Source organism: Periophthalmus magnuspinnatus, chromosome 6 (genome assembly GCF_009829125.3).
Source record: "Periophthalmus magnuspinnatus isolate fPerMag1 chromosome 6, fPerMag1.2.pri, whole genome shotgun sequence".
NCBI lineage: Eukaryota > Metazoa > Chordata > Actinopteri > Gobiiformes > Gobiidae > Periophthalmus > Periophthalmus magnuspinnatus.
This window is the reverse complement of record NC_047131.1, coordinates 27,989,744-28,006,889: the sequence shown is the minus strand read 5'-3', so window position 1 is coordinate 28,006,889 and position 17,146 is coordinate 27,989,744. Positions and strand designations below refer to the sequence as shown.

Sequence of the window (17,146 nt, the reverse complement as noted above, 5' to 3'; positions counted from 1 at the left end):
TTGAGAATGCCTTACCTACAAAAATCAGCTTGGACTGTTGCTTTCATTTGCACCACACAGCTGACCTCGATCTTTGGAGCCCATCCAGTATTTCCTGCTTCACTTTTTGGTAAACAGCCTCTACAGAGATTGAAGTAAAAAGAACAAAAGGAATATTTGGCAAAAGCTTCAAACTAAAAAGTGGTGACAGACGCTACAAAGATGGAAGGAATGAATAAGTGTGACTTGAGTTGGCAAGGCCCTTGACGTTGCTTCTAATTAATATTTTGTCATCATATTCGGGGAGGTGCATTTGGGTCTATAAACATGCATCCTCCAGTATATTATGAGCCCGTCCTTCATCTGACTTCTGAGCTCATTTTGAACACAAACACAGCGCTACACAAATCCTGCCGGAGGTAAGTGATAATGAGCTGGAGACTGCCAGAATGATAGCAGCTCTGTTTCTGTCCCCAAAATGAAGACAGGCGTTTAGGGTGTAGCTTCATGCAGAGGTGGAGGAAAACGGCTTAACTAAAGTGGGTTTGGATAAATTTCCATACACGGTTTCGAAAACAAGGATATGAAATTGCTAACATTTTAAACCTCAGTACATTATTTTGAAATGGGAGTGCATTGTTTAAATTAAATGGCTTGTTGCCTCTGTGGCAGAAACACAGAGCTTTGCTAACCTTGTCTTACTGAAATCACAGCTCTTGCAAGAAGATGGCATGTTGTGGTTAGCAGTTAGAGTACAGTAGTTTTATTTCTCCAGTCTTTTCAATTGTAAGAAACATAAATTGGGAGAAAAATAAGTTTTACAACAAGTCAAAAACAGTTTCTGAGTTTCACCAAAGCTGGCTCCCTTAACATACTTAAAGTGAGTTCTGTTGTGTCATGGTTTCATTCAGAATGTGTTTAAAAACAAAGTGCGTCTTGAACCACCCAATATTTATGCATTTGCACATTTTCCCCCTTCCTCTTTCCAAACATTAGGATGTTGTAGGGGTAGTTCCGCAGTTTTAGCTTAAAAAGACAAATTTAGATTTCCCGCTGAGAAGAAAAACTGAAAAGCAACTTCTAGCAATGCTGCAACACTCAGCCAATTCCAAGCTTTGCATCATAAAATTCCTTTGTTTGGTTTCACTTTACCCCACACAATTCTCCTTTGAAGCGCGGCTGAGGCTTTGAGCTCCACTCTGTGGACTGTAATGAAAGCGATAGCCCCGTGCAGAATGAGCTTTGGACAGTCAGAAGCCTCTGCTGTCCAGGTAAACAAAGGCTTTGGTTGGCTGCAGACAGCACAGATCGGGTACTACCCCCAGCTTCCTCCCGGATTACATTACATCTCGTCTAGCGGTTTTGTTATTCCGAGCCCTCCTCACTTGCAACACATAATCGCAGTGGCTTGAAAGAGCTCATAAATCAGCCTACCACAATATTGTAGAAAAAGGGAAAGTGCGCCCATGGCATTTGACGTGGCACTGCGCCAGTTACTTCTTTGTTTGGAGGCTTGTTCTGAGATGTCAGGCGTATGTTTTTGAATGAGTGGCTTCCTGCCTTTTGGCCCATCATGATAACAAAAATCTGAAGTGCGATATATTGCTTTGGAAAATATTGACAATGAATGATAATAATGAAACTAGTTCATAGCACTGACACTAATCCAGGATTATCTAAACAAAAAGCTCCTCTAAATGTACAGTATTATTAAAAAAACAAACATGAGCTGCAATAAATAAATATCAGAATGGAGCTCTTATAGTAATAGGCATAGAAGTTATTTGTTCAACCCTCTACAGCTCAAATCTTATCGTCCCCCACCAACAATAAAAATGTACCCCCAAAAATGGTTGTTCCAACTGTGACTTACTGAAGTTGACGTAGTATTTATCTACAGTTTCTATTAATTTAGTTTTTTGCCCCTAACAAAGACTCAGAACCAGCACAGATATAGTATAGTAGTAGACACCAACCGTCACACATTATGATGCAAATGTATTTTGTAGCAAGAATGTGTGACTAATTATACAATACATAGTGCGGATGCTTAGGATTTCAAGCGACCGTGGTGAATTTCGATCTTCATTCCAGTGGTATTTAGCATTCTGTGTCGAAGCACGCTGTTTGAAAGATGTGAGTTTTTCATTGTAAGTGCTATGACGCTGTTCTCACTCTAGTGTGTTGGCAGCTCTGCATGTGGGTTGTTTTTCAGGTGGTGTGATCTGAAGCACAGTCCTTGGGCAGTTTCTCAGTCCTCCATGTGGAAGTGTTGTGTTGTGTAATATATTGTAGTATTCTCACGCTAATCGCTAATTGTACCTGGCTAGTTTATCTTAAAGGTGTGTTATGTCAATTTTTACCTGCTCTTCTGCTTGGAAATGTCATCGCTTTGCCTTGTTTGCTCCATATTACTGTATTTAACTTGTATATCTCCATGAGGACAAGCAGATAAACCCGCCAGGCCACGTTACAGGTCAGATCTGTGGAGAGTTGACTCTACCCACAGTAAGAATGCATACTTTTAAGGTATTTTTAAGCAATACAAAGCGCTTGTAATTGATTTAGGACCAGATCGATATGTTTATTGCTATGTTGTTAAACATTCCAGCAAAGAAATATCCCAATGGAGACAAATTGGATTCTCTAGAAAAGTTACACAGTTTAAACTAGGGGTCTCCAACCTTTATTCTCCGGTGAGTTAACTTTACAAAATGAAAATGCCAGAGAGAGAGAGCTACTCATTTTAGCAGTCGAAAGAAAATGAGTAAATATAAGAGCCACGGCAAGTCTTAGATGGGGTGCAGTTAGAAGTCTATAAAGCATAAACCATTATCCATTTATTAGTGCACAAAGGTGGGTATGAAAATGATAAATTTACAATGGTAATAGACATTTAATCAAATTTGAGTTATTCAGGACAATATGTATAACTCAGAGATCCTTGGCGAGCTTCTGCGGGTTGGAGAGCTACAGGTTGAAATATCGCTAATGCTCTATAATCCATAACTGACACCAATAAGGCAAACGATCAAGAACTGTATCTTCACTCGGTGGTTGAAGTATAATCACAGATGCAACCAAATGCAGCATTTTCATCAGCGCCTCCATCACCTCAGCTCGAAATAGACGGCTTCTGCAAGGACTTTTGAATGTCTCTCCAACAGGCTTTGCAAGTTAAACTTCACAGCAGAGGGGTAAACCCAGGTCATCCTTTTTTCCTCCTCTTGCATGTACCTGTAATCTTGTTTTTCTCCGCCGGCTGGAGAGGATCAATGCATCCGAGTTTTAACCAGGTTCGCTTTGAAGAGAAAGGGTTGGGGCGTCTGCGCTGGACAGGCTTCGTCACTCCTTTTGAGGCCTGTCCTGCGAGATAAGACCACGCAAACCTGCTCCATGATCAATTGTTCCATCCATACAAGAGCACGCTTCTTTGTCTTTGTCATTAGCCTGTCTTCTTCGCTATCAGCAAGTGGGAGTCTGGGATCTTAGTCGTTTCATGTAGTAGCTGAGATAAGGGCAGGAGAACATAAGGGGCTGAATAATTAAATGTTTTGTAGAATACATTGGTGATTTCACAGTTTGGACAGGCACAAAAGCTACTGGGTGAAGAGTGCAGTCCGTTCTTTCATCTATACAGGCCGCTTTGTTAACCAAAAAAAGGCTGTAACACAAAACAGACTTTATCCAAATTGAAGCTAAGATAAAGCAGCACCTCACTGATCACCAATCCAACTATGTTATTCCCCGCTGATAGATGTGCCTTTTCATCACATAATTCACATAAGTACTACAACTTGCAAAGGATTTTGATATGTAATACTGTACGGGGGCGACGGTGGCTCAGTTGGTAGAGCGTTTTGTCCACCGATATGAAATTTGGAGGTTCAAATCCCGCTCTCGACATAAACGTCATTGGTTGAGCGGTCGGATCCACTGATCAACTCACCTAAAGGTTTTTCGACGTGATTCCAGCTCTCCCAGATGAATGCTGTCGTTGTGTCCTTGGGCAAGACACTTAATTAACCCACCCCAGTGTCTGCGTCCACTGGTGTATGAATTTGTGAGTGTTTCCTTGATGTAAAGCGCGTTGAGTGACTTGAAAGTGGAAAAGCGCTATGTAAAAATATGACCACTGACCAAAACATGACCATATCAAAATGTTAAAACTATTATTTATCTTCACAAAATATTAGTACAATTAATTTGAATGTTTTTGACTGTAAAGAGAAATTATTGTCTTCTTATTTTGTACTTTTATGACATACAGAAATGAATAAACCCGTCACAATAAATACTATATCGACTCATCGTTCAATACATGAGACATAGAACTATTATTATTGGATGATATTTATTGTGGCTGCTTTTTCTTTGTACTAGTGGGGAACTTTTATGGTAATTTTTCTGTAGTTTTATGACTTGTTATAAATGTTTGTGTGATCCCTCAGCCGTGCAGGTACGGTCCATAGCACAAAAGAAAAAAAATTAAATCTGTTAATTGGACAAAAAGTGGTAAAAGTGAAGACGTTTTGCTGCTCATCCAAGCCACTTCTTCAATTATTTTTCTTTTATCATTACTTCTTATGGATACAAACTAACTACTTAAGTGTTGCATTCTGTTATTTTGCAGTTCATATTATATCTTTTCTGAACAATGTAACTTTTTGTGGGATAATTCTGCTTCACGGTTTAGTTTTAGTATTATCGTTTATGTCTATATTTACTTCAGCGATATATCGACCATGAAAAATTGTTATCTGTGTAATTAATATCCCTTACTGCAGGGGCGTCAAACTCATTTTCACCGAGGGCCACATGAGCAAAATGGTCGCCATCAAGGGCCAGATGTAACTGTCCGGCAGTGTAAATATCACTAAATGTAACCGAATGTCATGTAAAATAAATATAATTACTTTTTAACTTGTTTTTTTTTATAGTTTCTGCGATAAACTGACATTTTTGAAAGTGTGTATCTGGTCGGGACACACCTCCTCACAGACCTTCAGCACTGATTCAAATTTGGCCTTTTACAGCCTTTTAATTATTGGACAATTTGTTGTTTTTCTTGCACACTAACTTTTGCATACTTAGCTCCGTGTTTGGTGTCAAAATGTCAATATAGATTGTACCGACCCCGCCTCATAACACAAAAAACATATTTTTTTCTCCTCAAAGCCCAAACTTGTATTCACCTTCACTCTTCTTCCTTCCAACTTCCTTCCATGTCGACAATTTTCCTCTTCATGAACATTTTGTGATGATTATTTGCAAATATTTCTCAGTTCCACTTGCTGGGAAAATCTCATTAGTTTATTGTCAGTGTGCACATTAAAGCAATATAGACTTATTTTAAAATGACAGTCATGCCTTTTCATTTACCTTCTCGCAGGCCACATAAAATGACGTTGTGGGCCGCATTTGGCCCCCGGGCCTTGAGTTTGACACATGTGCTTTACTGTCATACTGTGAATTACTGGGCCATAGACTAGAAATTAGTTGAAATCCAGGTTTAAATGCCAGCTTAATATTTAATGTGAGGCCACAACCTGAGGGGAGTCTCCAAAATCCTGGGAGAAAATGGTTAATCTTTTTTTCTTTTTACAATTACGATTACAAAAAGTTACGACGTTAGAGGCCCACCTTGAAGTGATATAAAGGAGCATCTATCAGCGCTGACTGCCTTAAAAGAGTGACATTGTACAAATTGCAAATTGTAATAGCACATTTACGTTGATTTATTGGTATGGCAATAATGTAAGAAAACTAAGTCTAAAATGAACACCACTTAATCATAGTTTTGCGTTATTATAATTTCTCCTCACAAAAGACCCTTTATCTGTCTGTAAAACACAAAAGTTTGAAAGTAATATGCAGCATAAAACTGAGCATAAAAGAGTCTTTGAATCAAGGACAAAACCTACCATCAAAACCTCCTTCAATGCCTTCTCATCTGCTGATATACACTCCAAAACACAGCGCCCTTATTGACAAAGCATTCCTGCCTTTGATGCATCTCAAGGATAATTCTATCATAAAAGTGCAATAAAAAAGTGCTGGCATCGTCTCTGGTCTAACCTATTATACTTTCTTTCCCTCTCATCTGTCTACAGCCAAGGTCAAGCCCAAATGCGCCCCCACTTTCTTCGCCTGCTCCACGGGCGGGCACTGCATCATCGGGCGTTTCCACTGTAACGGCTTTAGTGACTGTCCGGACGGCAGCGACGAGGAGAACTGCAGTAAGTCTCTGACATGACATCCTATATCTGTGTGCTGTGGTCGCAAGAGGCCAGGGGCTGCTCTGTAATGTACTGTCCCGCTGAGGTCACTGTTTACACTGCAGACATTCATCTCACACTCACAGCCTTGTGCAATAGTCCAGTGTAGACTGTGTGTGACTGTTTAAAGGCTTTGCTACTTCTGGGTAAAAAAAAAAAAAAAATGCCCTTGTGCTAATATTGTCTTTCAGTAGTACGCACAACCGTGTATCTAGTTTAATTCTTTTTTGTTAAAGCTCCCATATTACATGAAATTGACTCTTGTGAGCTGTAAGCCATTGTTACCTCATCAAAAACATACCTGGAGTTGTGTTTTGTTCATTCACACATCCTTTTTTATTAGTCCGTCTATATATTTCTCTAAAGTTCAAAACGCTCTGTTCCACCTTGTGATGTCGTGATGCTGTAGTTTTCAAGTTAACAGCTATATTTTACCTTTTGTTCAGCAGAGACTGGCAGTTCCAGGGCTGAAATCATCCAAATGATTCTAATGACGCTGTACAGAGTTTAAAAACACCGTGTAGCACTTCCTGTATCACCACATGACATCACAAAGTGGAACAGAGCGTTTTATATATATATGCAGAGTTTGTGAGTTAAACATGTGTGAATGAAACAAAACATAACTCCTGATATGATTTTGATGAGGAAACATTATAACATAGATCTGAAAATAGCGTAATATGGGCCCTTTAAGGTCAAAAGACGTAAGAGCAGCCAGGGTGCATGAGTTGCTGGTTTGATTCTGACCCGATGACCAGATAAGATAATATAAAGAGCCTACACTTCACTATCAATGCCCAGTTCAGTTATAGTTACATAGTTAGTTGTGACAGGGCATTCAGTGTAAAAACCTTGGCATATGTGAGTGTTGTGCTCTGGTGTGATGTGTTGCCAAAGTGCATAGACTGGGGACCATAGACTGTATATATAAATGGACGTAGCTAACCCGCTAGCCGCTACCTTCCAAACAGAAAGTGATCATGGGCTCCATCGACTCTCGTCCCAGTTCACTTTACATTAGAAAACTGACGCGTCTCTCTGTAAATGCTGCTGTCACGCTCGTCATTTAGTATTGATCTGCTCTACGTGATCCTGGTATTTTTATTTCGCTATTGTGTCTGTAATTCAAGATAGGAACGTTAAGGTTTGATTGACAGCATTGCAAAGCGCCCGTCCCCTGCTAAACGAGCGGTGCGGGCGGGAAGGGGGCGTTACCTTCAACAGCTTCGCTCCAGATTGGCTCTTTGGTTGCTATGATACTCGCAGTTGGAATTCCAAATATAGAGTCTGGCGCCAAATTCACCCACATAACTGCGTGTTATGGTTGACGTCACACTCACTTACTCCACTTCTTTATACAGTCTATGGAAGGGACATGAATTTTTGTTTACAGCTCATTGACAAAAAATCAATTTTCTTCTGCTTATCCGGAGCCGGGTCGCGGGGCAAGCAGTCTAAGCAGGGACTTCCAGACTTCCCTCACCCCAGACACGTCCTCCAGCTCCTCCGGTGTGTCCCTAAGGCGTTCCCAGGCCAGCCGAGACACATAGTCCCACCAGCGTGTCCCTCCTTGATCTTCCCTGGGGCCTCCTCCCGGTGGGACATGACTAAAAAATGACACTAGATATTTGTATTTTTAAAGCTTAATGAGGTTCATCTGATGTTCTGAAACCATATTTTAAAAGATTCTAGTTAGTCTGAGTAGTCGAAACTGTCAGGTACGAAAAGAAACTTTGGTCTTGGTCTGAAAAATAAAACGAAATAATGTCTTTTTAAATAGTAAACTTGTCTATAGTTATAACCAGTCTTAGCCATGACCTATATCTCTACTGTGTTTTAAAGTTTGGATGATGTAGAGAAAAAAAAAGCCTGTATATGTGTGAACCCTTCCCGTTGAATGATGTGTCCGGTGTGATATCGTACACTGTGGTTATTGTGCCCTTCCCTGCAGTGCACTCTTAACACCACCGCTCTTCTCTGTGTACAAATGGGCCGGCTGTAGGTGTAGTTTTAATACGTGTTAGCTTGTCCTGGTGTTACCTTGTCCTGGTTCAGCCCGTAGCTCTGAGCCTCTTTTCTCCTCGCCCTGCCCCTCCCCTGCAGCGCCCTGTGTTCACAAATCTAATCTGTCCATTTAGAAGGAGGATTAACTGTATGCTCACAGCACTGTATAATTGTCCAGGTTATCTCTTTTTCATTTCCATCAATGCTAGAGCAAATACAAAGTTCAGCTATTCAGTCAGTGGGATTTGGGTAAAAAAAGTACAATTATATCATGAGCGTAGGATAAAGTATAAGGCGTGCAAAATGGCTAAACCTTCAGTGTCGTTGGAATGTTTGTGGTAAAACAGATAATCCAGAATAAACCAAACAAGACACAACCGTTTTCTGTGACGCCAGTTGTTCAGTTATTGGTTAAAACAAACTAAAACTACGGAACAGCGCCCTCTGCCTGTCAGATCCTCTCAGTCTTTGACACAGTTTAAGACTAGACTGAAAACCGACTTCTTCTCCCTGGTATTTAATAGCTAGACAGGATATCTGGGTGTTTTATTGGTATTTTATTGTTTTATTTCGTATGTATTGTATTATTAGGCCAGTCACAATAATCACTACATCGATTTTAATCATCCAATATATGAAAGCTGGGACAATATTTTTTTGGAGTGAATATTTATAGTGTATTTTTTTTATAATTTTTTTGCCTACTTGAAAAGATTCAAGCCGTCAAAGTTTGAATTAATAACTTATTTGACTCATTACAGAAGCAAATAACTACTAAAGTGTTTCGTTCTGCAGTTTATTTATTACAATCCATAATTTTTTTTTTCAAATATTGTAGATTTAGAATAGGTTTTGTGGTTTAAATCTGCTCTTGGATTATTGTGTCAGTGGCATAACTTACTTTCAATATTATCTTTTATCGTGTATATTTATTTCAGCGATATATCACTCTTCAAAATGTGTATTATCTTTGTTTTTTGACTTTTATCTGAAGCACTTTGGTCAGCTGAAGTTGCGTTTAAATGTGCTGTATAAATAAAACTGAATTGAATGGCACAGATAACACATAAATTATACGTTGACTGACATTTTTATATGACGCTTTTCCACCTTCGAGACACGCAAAACGCTTCACATCAAGGAACCACTCGCCCACTCACACACACACGTTCATACACCAGTGTACGCAGACTACAGAACCTGTCAGAACCTTGTTTTTTTTTTTTTTTTCCCACAGCAGGGAACCCTCTGGTGTGCACTGAAGCCCGTTTCAAATGCCGGAACGGGCGCTGTGTGGACCGCAGCTTCCTGTGTAACGGTCAGGACAACTGTCAGGACAACAGCGACGAGGAGCTCTGCCTCACCACTGCAGGTAAGACGCGCTCTAACATCTGACTCGAGTGTGTGTGAGGGGGACATAATGCTAAAAAAAAACTGTGATGTGATGTTCAGGAACGAGTCGACTCTTTTGAATGGCTGGAATGTCTGGAAACAGATTTTTTCTTTTTTTCTTTTTATGCATTTTATACTGATTAACGCTGAACCAACACAAGAAGCAGCACAGAAGCAGAGCAGGCGACGCGAGCGAGAGCTTTGTGCACAAAAAAACACATCTGACATCATAATAACAGCTATTTTTAAGATTATTATTATTGTAGCCCAATGTTTTATTTAGATTTTTGATCATTCCAAAGGGTAAACACACTCCCACGCTCAGTTTGAACCGTTTTAAACACATCTGAGCCTTGGGTCATTCCTCTCTGTGATTAGTTTGTAGATAAAATAAGTTCTCACACTGGCTCCTGTCATATAAATAAATAATAAAAGAGACAGTCTTTTGAACTGCTCTTTGTAATGAATGGATCCAAAAGATTCAGATCCCTTAAAAGAGCCAAACGTCCCATCACTATAAACTGCCTGCTTCCTATGATAGTTCACACTTCATTGTGGTTGGTGAGCTCCATCTTTCGCTCACTTAAAATGACAAAGAGTGACCAAATGGAGGTGGTTTTGTGCTTGGAGCTACATTAGATAACAGTTTAATATGAATATTCTCATTTTACCCAGGCTTAGTGGCACATGTACTGCAAGATTTGGCTTATTTTACATATTGAGGCAGTTATTCAGTGGCGTCTTTGGGCAAAACACCCACAATGCTACTAGAAAATGAGTGGTAGAACGGTAGTGCTTTGACAAAGTTGTTGAAAGATTACATTTACCAACTGAGAGGTAAACGACAAAGGGCTGCATGTATCTGAAACAAAATACACTGCAGAAACATGTCTATGCCGTGCCAGTATATGTGTATTTCTCTGTTTGTATGTACTCCTATACTTGTTAAAAACAGTCTTTAGTTTGCTCTCTTGCAGCTCTTGACACCAACGTAATACAAAACATAAATAAAAAGCACTATTGAGCGCAAATCTCTGAAACCAAATCTAAATATCTTTGTTTACTACAAGCCCTGTGCCAGAAAAGCCATTCAGTTCCCAATCTGATACCTCATACTTCTTCAGTTTGATCCTGCTCCCCATCACCTCACCCCACACTATACATTTCCAGGGACGTATTATTTGAAAGTGCAAAATACTTAGTCTAATGCCCCAGAGAGGTAATTTAGGCTGTGAATGCGCTGACTCCAAATACATCCATCCATGACAAGATAAATGAGTTCATCTGGAATTGTTTGGTAACGCACACATAAAAAAAAAAAAAAGAAAAAAAAAAGACAAAATGCGCTGTGCCTTTTCTGCAAGGCCCTGTCTCGGTACACAATGCTTCTAAGGCAAGTCTCCAAACGCTTGGTATTTGATGAAAAGTCTACCTTGATAATACAACCCCTTGCCAAAGATAATATCAAAAGACAGAATTCATCAGATCTTAATTAACTTGTGTTCGCTGGGGCAGTGGAGACTTATTCTTTCAGAACGTGGCTCTTGTGTAATTTCCCTAAATAGATTGTCCATGTTGAACTTTCTTGAACTCCTCTTTCTTTTACTTATTTATTATTATCCGCATTAAAGACACAGTTGCTTTGGTTGGAGGCATTTTGATTGAGGTTTCAAGGACGCATATGCAAAATTTAAACTGGTCTGCTGCGGTGTTACGTGTAAAAACAGTAATGTGGCTAAAAAGGAACTAAAATCATTAATCAGCTACTATGGAAATGTGTTTGTTCTCAAGGACAAGTAGATATTTGTCCAATGAGGCTCATCTGGTCTTCCAATAATTTATTTTAAAAGATGTTTTTTTTTAGACCAAGGTTTAGTTTGTTTGACCAACTAAACCTTGCTCTAAAGATTAAACTTGTCTATTGTCATTTGTTGATATAGCTCAAGTCTTAGGTTTGACTTACATCTCCAGAAAAAAGTGTGTTTTAAAGTTTGGATGATGTTAATTAGAAAAAACAAACAAAAACTATAACTATATACGTAAAAACCTTCTTGTTAAATGATTTAGTCAGTGTGATGTTATATTTTCCCTCATCAAAAACATCCCTCGACTTGGATTTTGCTTCATTTGTTTGTTTCATTAATCCATGAATCCAAAGTTATCTTCTATGAGCACTCAAAAATGCTCCATTTGTATTTTGCCTGGATTGCTGCATCACAAGTAAGAATACGATCTTATCCTTCAGTTTTTAATCCCATAAATCATCTTTGGACTTGTTCCATGGTCAAACTTTGTTCAAAACACATTGACGTGCCTGAGAGCTTAATTTGTTTATTTTTCCATTGTTAATTCCGATTGCCGACAGGAGAGGGAGCTCTAATACCCATATGCCTCATTGAAAACGGAGGAGTAGCTCATGAAGTTATCAAAAGTTGCCCCAAATCATGTTTAAAAGAGAATTAAAGCCACAAGAAGGCAGAGTATGTGCTTTAAATCCCACACAATGTATATTTTTGCATATGACATTCTAAGGATATGTCTAATACTGATGCTTATTTTTATATTATCATTTACATTACATCTTTATTTTCCTTGGTGCTTTGTTGGTTGTTTTGTCTGTCGTGTTTTTAATGAAAACTGAATTGCTCAGTTGGTCCGATTTAAATTTCAGTCGCGAGATACATGCGATGCCTTGGTGAAGGTCTGAACACTTGCATAGATGACTTGATACTTTACTTTTCCCATCTTTTTTGTATGCGCCATTGTTGGTGACTGCGTTGCTACCTCTGTGATTTTTTGCCTTGTCTACTCCTGGAAATTTTACTTCCGCATTTGCATAAAAACAGTGGCTATTTCTGTGATACCGGTTCCTATAGAATATCAGATGAGAGCTGTGTACCATTCTCATTCTGCTCCTGCGTAGACCACCTCCTCGGGCTATGCTTCCTGTCAACACACAGCTGTCTACAGACTGGAGAGCTGACAAGACACCTGCCAGCCTGTACCGTGACGCACACATCACTGCAGCCCCTCGCGCAGCTCTGCGGAGGGGCTTTCGTCTCGCGGGTTTCTACTGTCAAAAAGACTTGAACAAACAAAACTCCCCAAACAAATACCAAAAAAGGGGACAAAACTAAATGTCATGCACAATATAAGTTATGGAGTTAGGGAGCAAGGATGTAACAGCGCTGGAAATATAAGTAGTGGAGTTAGGAAAGAAGAATGTAACAGCGCTGGACGTGTTCAAGGATTTGGTCAGAATAAAATGGCTTGGACTCGTCTTGTACAATACGGTGTAAGATTAAATATGTTGTTGTTACATGCTGTATTGAACAACATTAGTATTTGCAAAGAAATAACCATGAATTATAGTATATATGTATAGTTTACTGAGATTTATTCTGTTTATATGCTGCACTGTTACTCTTTTGTACATAATAAGAAACAGTGTGTTACATTAGAGTCTATTTTTAGTTTATTTTTAAGTTTATGTATCATCTTATTTTATTGCATGTTACCATTTTCCCGCTGTTCTTGAACTGTGCGGTGCAATACTGGAATTTCCCCACTGTGGGACTAATAAAGGCATATCTTATCTTGTCTTATCTTAGTTATAAACATCATTTTGTTGGATTGGAATTACATGGAAAGCATCTGCCTGTGATTAATGTTAAGTTTAAGGTTATTGTCCCCCATAGAGAAATTTGTTCTCTGCATTTGACCCATTCTTCAGATCCGTCTCTGATCTTGTTGCTGGGCTCGGGCAGGACTATCGTAGCTGGAGGATTTTACGGTGCAGGTTTTGGGTTGATGGAGGAAACGGGAGTGTCCAGACAAAACCCACTCAAACACAGGAACATGCAAACTCTGCACAGAAAGGCTCGAGTTACCGGGGATCAAACCCAGAACCTTCTTGTCATGAAGCTTGAGTACAAATTGAGTACTAATTTGATACTTGACATTTAATATTTAAGATGCATTGATACATTTTTCCATAACGTGTCAAGTACCAAAGGTTTCAAAACGTAGCCTCCATTTGAACGTGTCACTACTAAAACGAAATGATTTCCTGGTTAAACCGAACAGAAACTAATTATAGAGGGAAAACGAGCAATTAATTTCTGTATTTTCACAGCTGCTAGCACCTAAGCCCACTGGCAAGTGTAATACTTTAATTTGGAAAGGAAATATGCTTTGATTAATAGAAGCAAGGTGCAAAAAAATAAATAAATAAAAAATACGAATCTAATCCAAATTGCAAATCCATATTAGCATTAGCAATTAACAGCAGTGCCAAAGTATTAAATTGTTTGTTAGGCTAAACAATATAGAGTTTGTTTGGATTCTCTCTGGCCTTATTATAACGCCTGTAAACTCAAGCTCGTTCTACACCTATGGCCTCGATTATCACTGCAGAACACCTCAACACTTTCCTATTTTATTTATTTATTTATTTTATTTAACCTTTATTTAACCAGGAAAGTCCCATTGAGATGAAAAATCTCTTTCTCGAGGGAGTCCTGGCCAAGCGGCAGCAGCAAATAAAAAAATACAGTAACATAATTAAAAAGAGACAAGATAACAGACAAACAGATTATGAAAAACAAGTGCATGCTGTGGAGTCGACCTCGAGACCTCTCAGTTTAGATTTAAAAGCATTCAAGGAAATCAACTCTGTTAAGTTCCAGTCTTTCTGCAACATGTTCTGTAAGAAGGTCAAAGTGTCTTACCCAAGGTCACAGCTGTATGCAACTGCTTGAAACTTGAGAATTAATTTGTGTAGAATAGCATCACAGCCAAAAGATTTTTAGATTTTCTTGTTCAATTAATTGCCGTGATGGAAAGTCATTAAGTGATGGTGCATCTCTTCCCAAATATTTATATAAACTTGATAAGGAGCCCAGACTGCAGAATTCTGTATGACTGATACACCATTTGATTGTTATCTTTCCCAAATGCTTTCCTTATCTATCGTCATCAAAAACTGCAGAGAATCTTTATGGATGTCGAGGCTCTATTTATGATTGCATCTGAAAACTCTGTGTCTTGTTTACTGACTCTTGGAGTGATTCATCTTCCTCCAAACTCCAAATGGGCCTTGTTACAGCCGATAAAAATGGCTCATCGTTTTTTGTTTTTGGGGGGGATTTGTTTTTAGTATCAGTCGAGTGAACACATCTTCTCAGTCTGGCGTTTGTTCTTTTCCACAGTAGAGATGCTTTTGGACTTTTGCTCTGTGGGTAATAAGCCCAGACCTGCTCTGACAGATAAGACACACAATATCCGCGCCGCAGTCACCTGAGCACCTCTGTCCTTTACTCTCTTCTCTCATTCCTCCTCCCTGCTCCTTGGTTTATTTAGTTTTGTCCCGTTCAAGCATTTTTATACAGAGGAAAACATAAACTCTATGCTGCTAGTAAAGTCACATCATAATTATTACTCTTCTTCATATTAGTCCTGGTCAAAGATGGAGATGGGGACAGTACGGTGTGTCCCAGGGTTCTACATTAATCTTTGCATTTGTCTTTGCTCTGTACATTCTTCCCCTGGGTGATGTTTTTAGAAAGCACAATGTCACATTTCATTTTTACAGACATTCCAATATATCTGCGAGTGACCGCTGATGACACCCAGACCACAGTCAGAGCTCTGCAGGACTGTCTCAGGGATGTGCAGGATTTTGAAAAAGCAATCCACACATTTGTAACGACGCGTCTGAATTATTATAAATCTTTGTATCTGGCGCTGGACTAGGGCTCCCTGTAGCGCTTACAGAAAGTCCAGAATGCAGCAGTGAGACAAGAGCACATCATGTCTGTGCTGTGCAGCCTGCACTGGCTCCTGTTTCAGGTGCAATTCAAAATGTTATTGACTGTATTAAAATGTCCACATTATGGATCCTCATTATTTCAGGGAGTTATTGCAGCTCTGCACCCAGAGCCCTGAGGTCAGCTGACCGGCTCTTGCTGCTGTGCCCAAAGCCAGGCTCAAGACCAGAGGTGACAGAGCCTTTTCTGTGGCAGCACCCAGACTATGGAACAGCGCCCTCTGCCTGTCAGATCCTCTAAGTCATTAATGCAGTTTGAGCCTAGACTGAAAACCCATATCTTCTCCCTCACATTTAATACTAGCTAGACAGGATATCTTGGTGTTTTATTGGTGTTTTATTGTTTTATTTATGCCTATGTATCATATTATCTGTATGTTTGTTTTGTGTTTGCTTTTATGTGAAGCAGTGGTCAGCTGGAGTGTTATTTAAATGTGCTATATGGATCAAATTTAATTGCTGAAGTTGCTAGAATCCGACTTGTATCACTTGTAGACTTGGTCATGATAAGACGAGTTACCATGAGTTACCCAGTTTTATAGTACTACACAATACTAAGGGTATTGCTACTCCAAAACTGTATTACCCAAGTAAAATCAACATCATGTATTGCAATAAGGTTTCTCACAGACTGACAATGTCAAGTTAAGCTGCTTTGATACTCGTGGTCAGACTGTTGGCCTCAGTCAGCTTCATTTGACTGGAGCCAAACACTACGAGTGACGTCACATTCACTTAGTCTAGTTCTTTGTACAGTCTGTGAGTGACTAGAACCATTCCCAGTACTTTAAGAACGGCGGTTGCAGGCTTGTTTCTCAGCTGAATCAAATAAATATACTTAACATGCGCTGTACCATTCATTCTCTCAGGAAAACGTAAAGTCTTCAGTTCACTACTTGTATCCTGTTGGGTATTGAGAACATGTTTGATCTTGGAAAAAAAAACAGCATAGAACATGAAAAAGACACAGGCTCTACACAAATGTATGTGCTGGAGAACAGCTTGTATAGTAGAAAAAACACTGTGCACCAGCCTTTCTACAGCAGTATTTCAAGTATTTATATTTGTTTCTATTTGACAAACTGTGAAAATACTGATGCCTTTAGACTATAATGGTCCATATTTTCCACAACAATATCTTGTCAGTTTATGTGAATCACAGTTTTGTTTATTGCCACGGAAACTTTAAACAATACACCTCCGCCTAACACAACAGAGCCACATTTTCTGCTCATCGTTTTAGGTGATAGGTAATTGATTTCTTCCAATGGCTGAGAGGTGCAAACAGACAAACTGTGCAGGGTAACAGCTATTCAATCTTCTATAAACGCAGTGGCGCAATCATAGCACCGCGAGATAGAAGGAGTGGGAGAGGCAAACCGGCAACGGATCGGAGAGATAAAGAAATGAAAAGTACACCACATAAACATAATAAAGTGAAAGAGAAGGGGATCACGAGCGGTTGGGAATAGCAACGGTAGAGGGAGATTGAGGAGACAGGCGATTTGCAGAGGGAAAGAGGAGCGTTTGGATAGTGAAGGAGTGTTGTTGATAAGACAGAGAGGATGAAGGCTGCTCCATCTGATGCGGAAGAGGTCTGGAAGGGAGTGACATAAAAGCCATTCTTCTTTAGCGACGTTAGAGCAGAAGATCCTCCTGGACT

The 17,146-nt window shown here is 39.4% G+C and overlaps 1 protein-coding gene across 1 annotated transcript in view; it reads left to right on the top strand.

Annotated features, from left to right (window-relative positions):
• The window catches only part of ldlrad3 (low density lipoprotein receptor class A domain containing 3), a 144,191-nt gene that overhangs the window by 65,316 nt on the left and 61,729 nt on the right, over positions 1-17,146 (top strand). The window contains exons 3-4 of the mRNA XM_033968524.2: positions 6,093-6,218; positions 9,502-9,636. Of these exons, the coding sequence (XP_033824415.1) occupies positions 6,093-6,218; positions 9,502-9,636 (261 nt within the window). The remainder of the gene's footprint in view (positions 1-6,092; positions 6,219-9,501; positions 9,637-17,146) is intronic.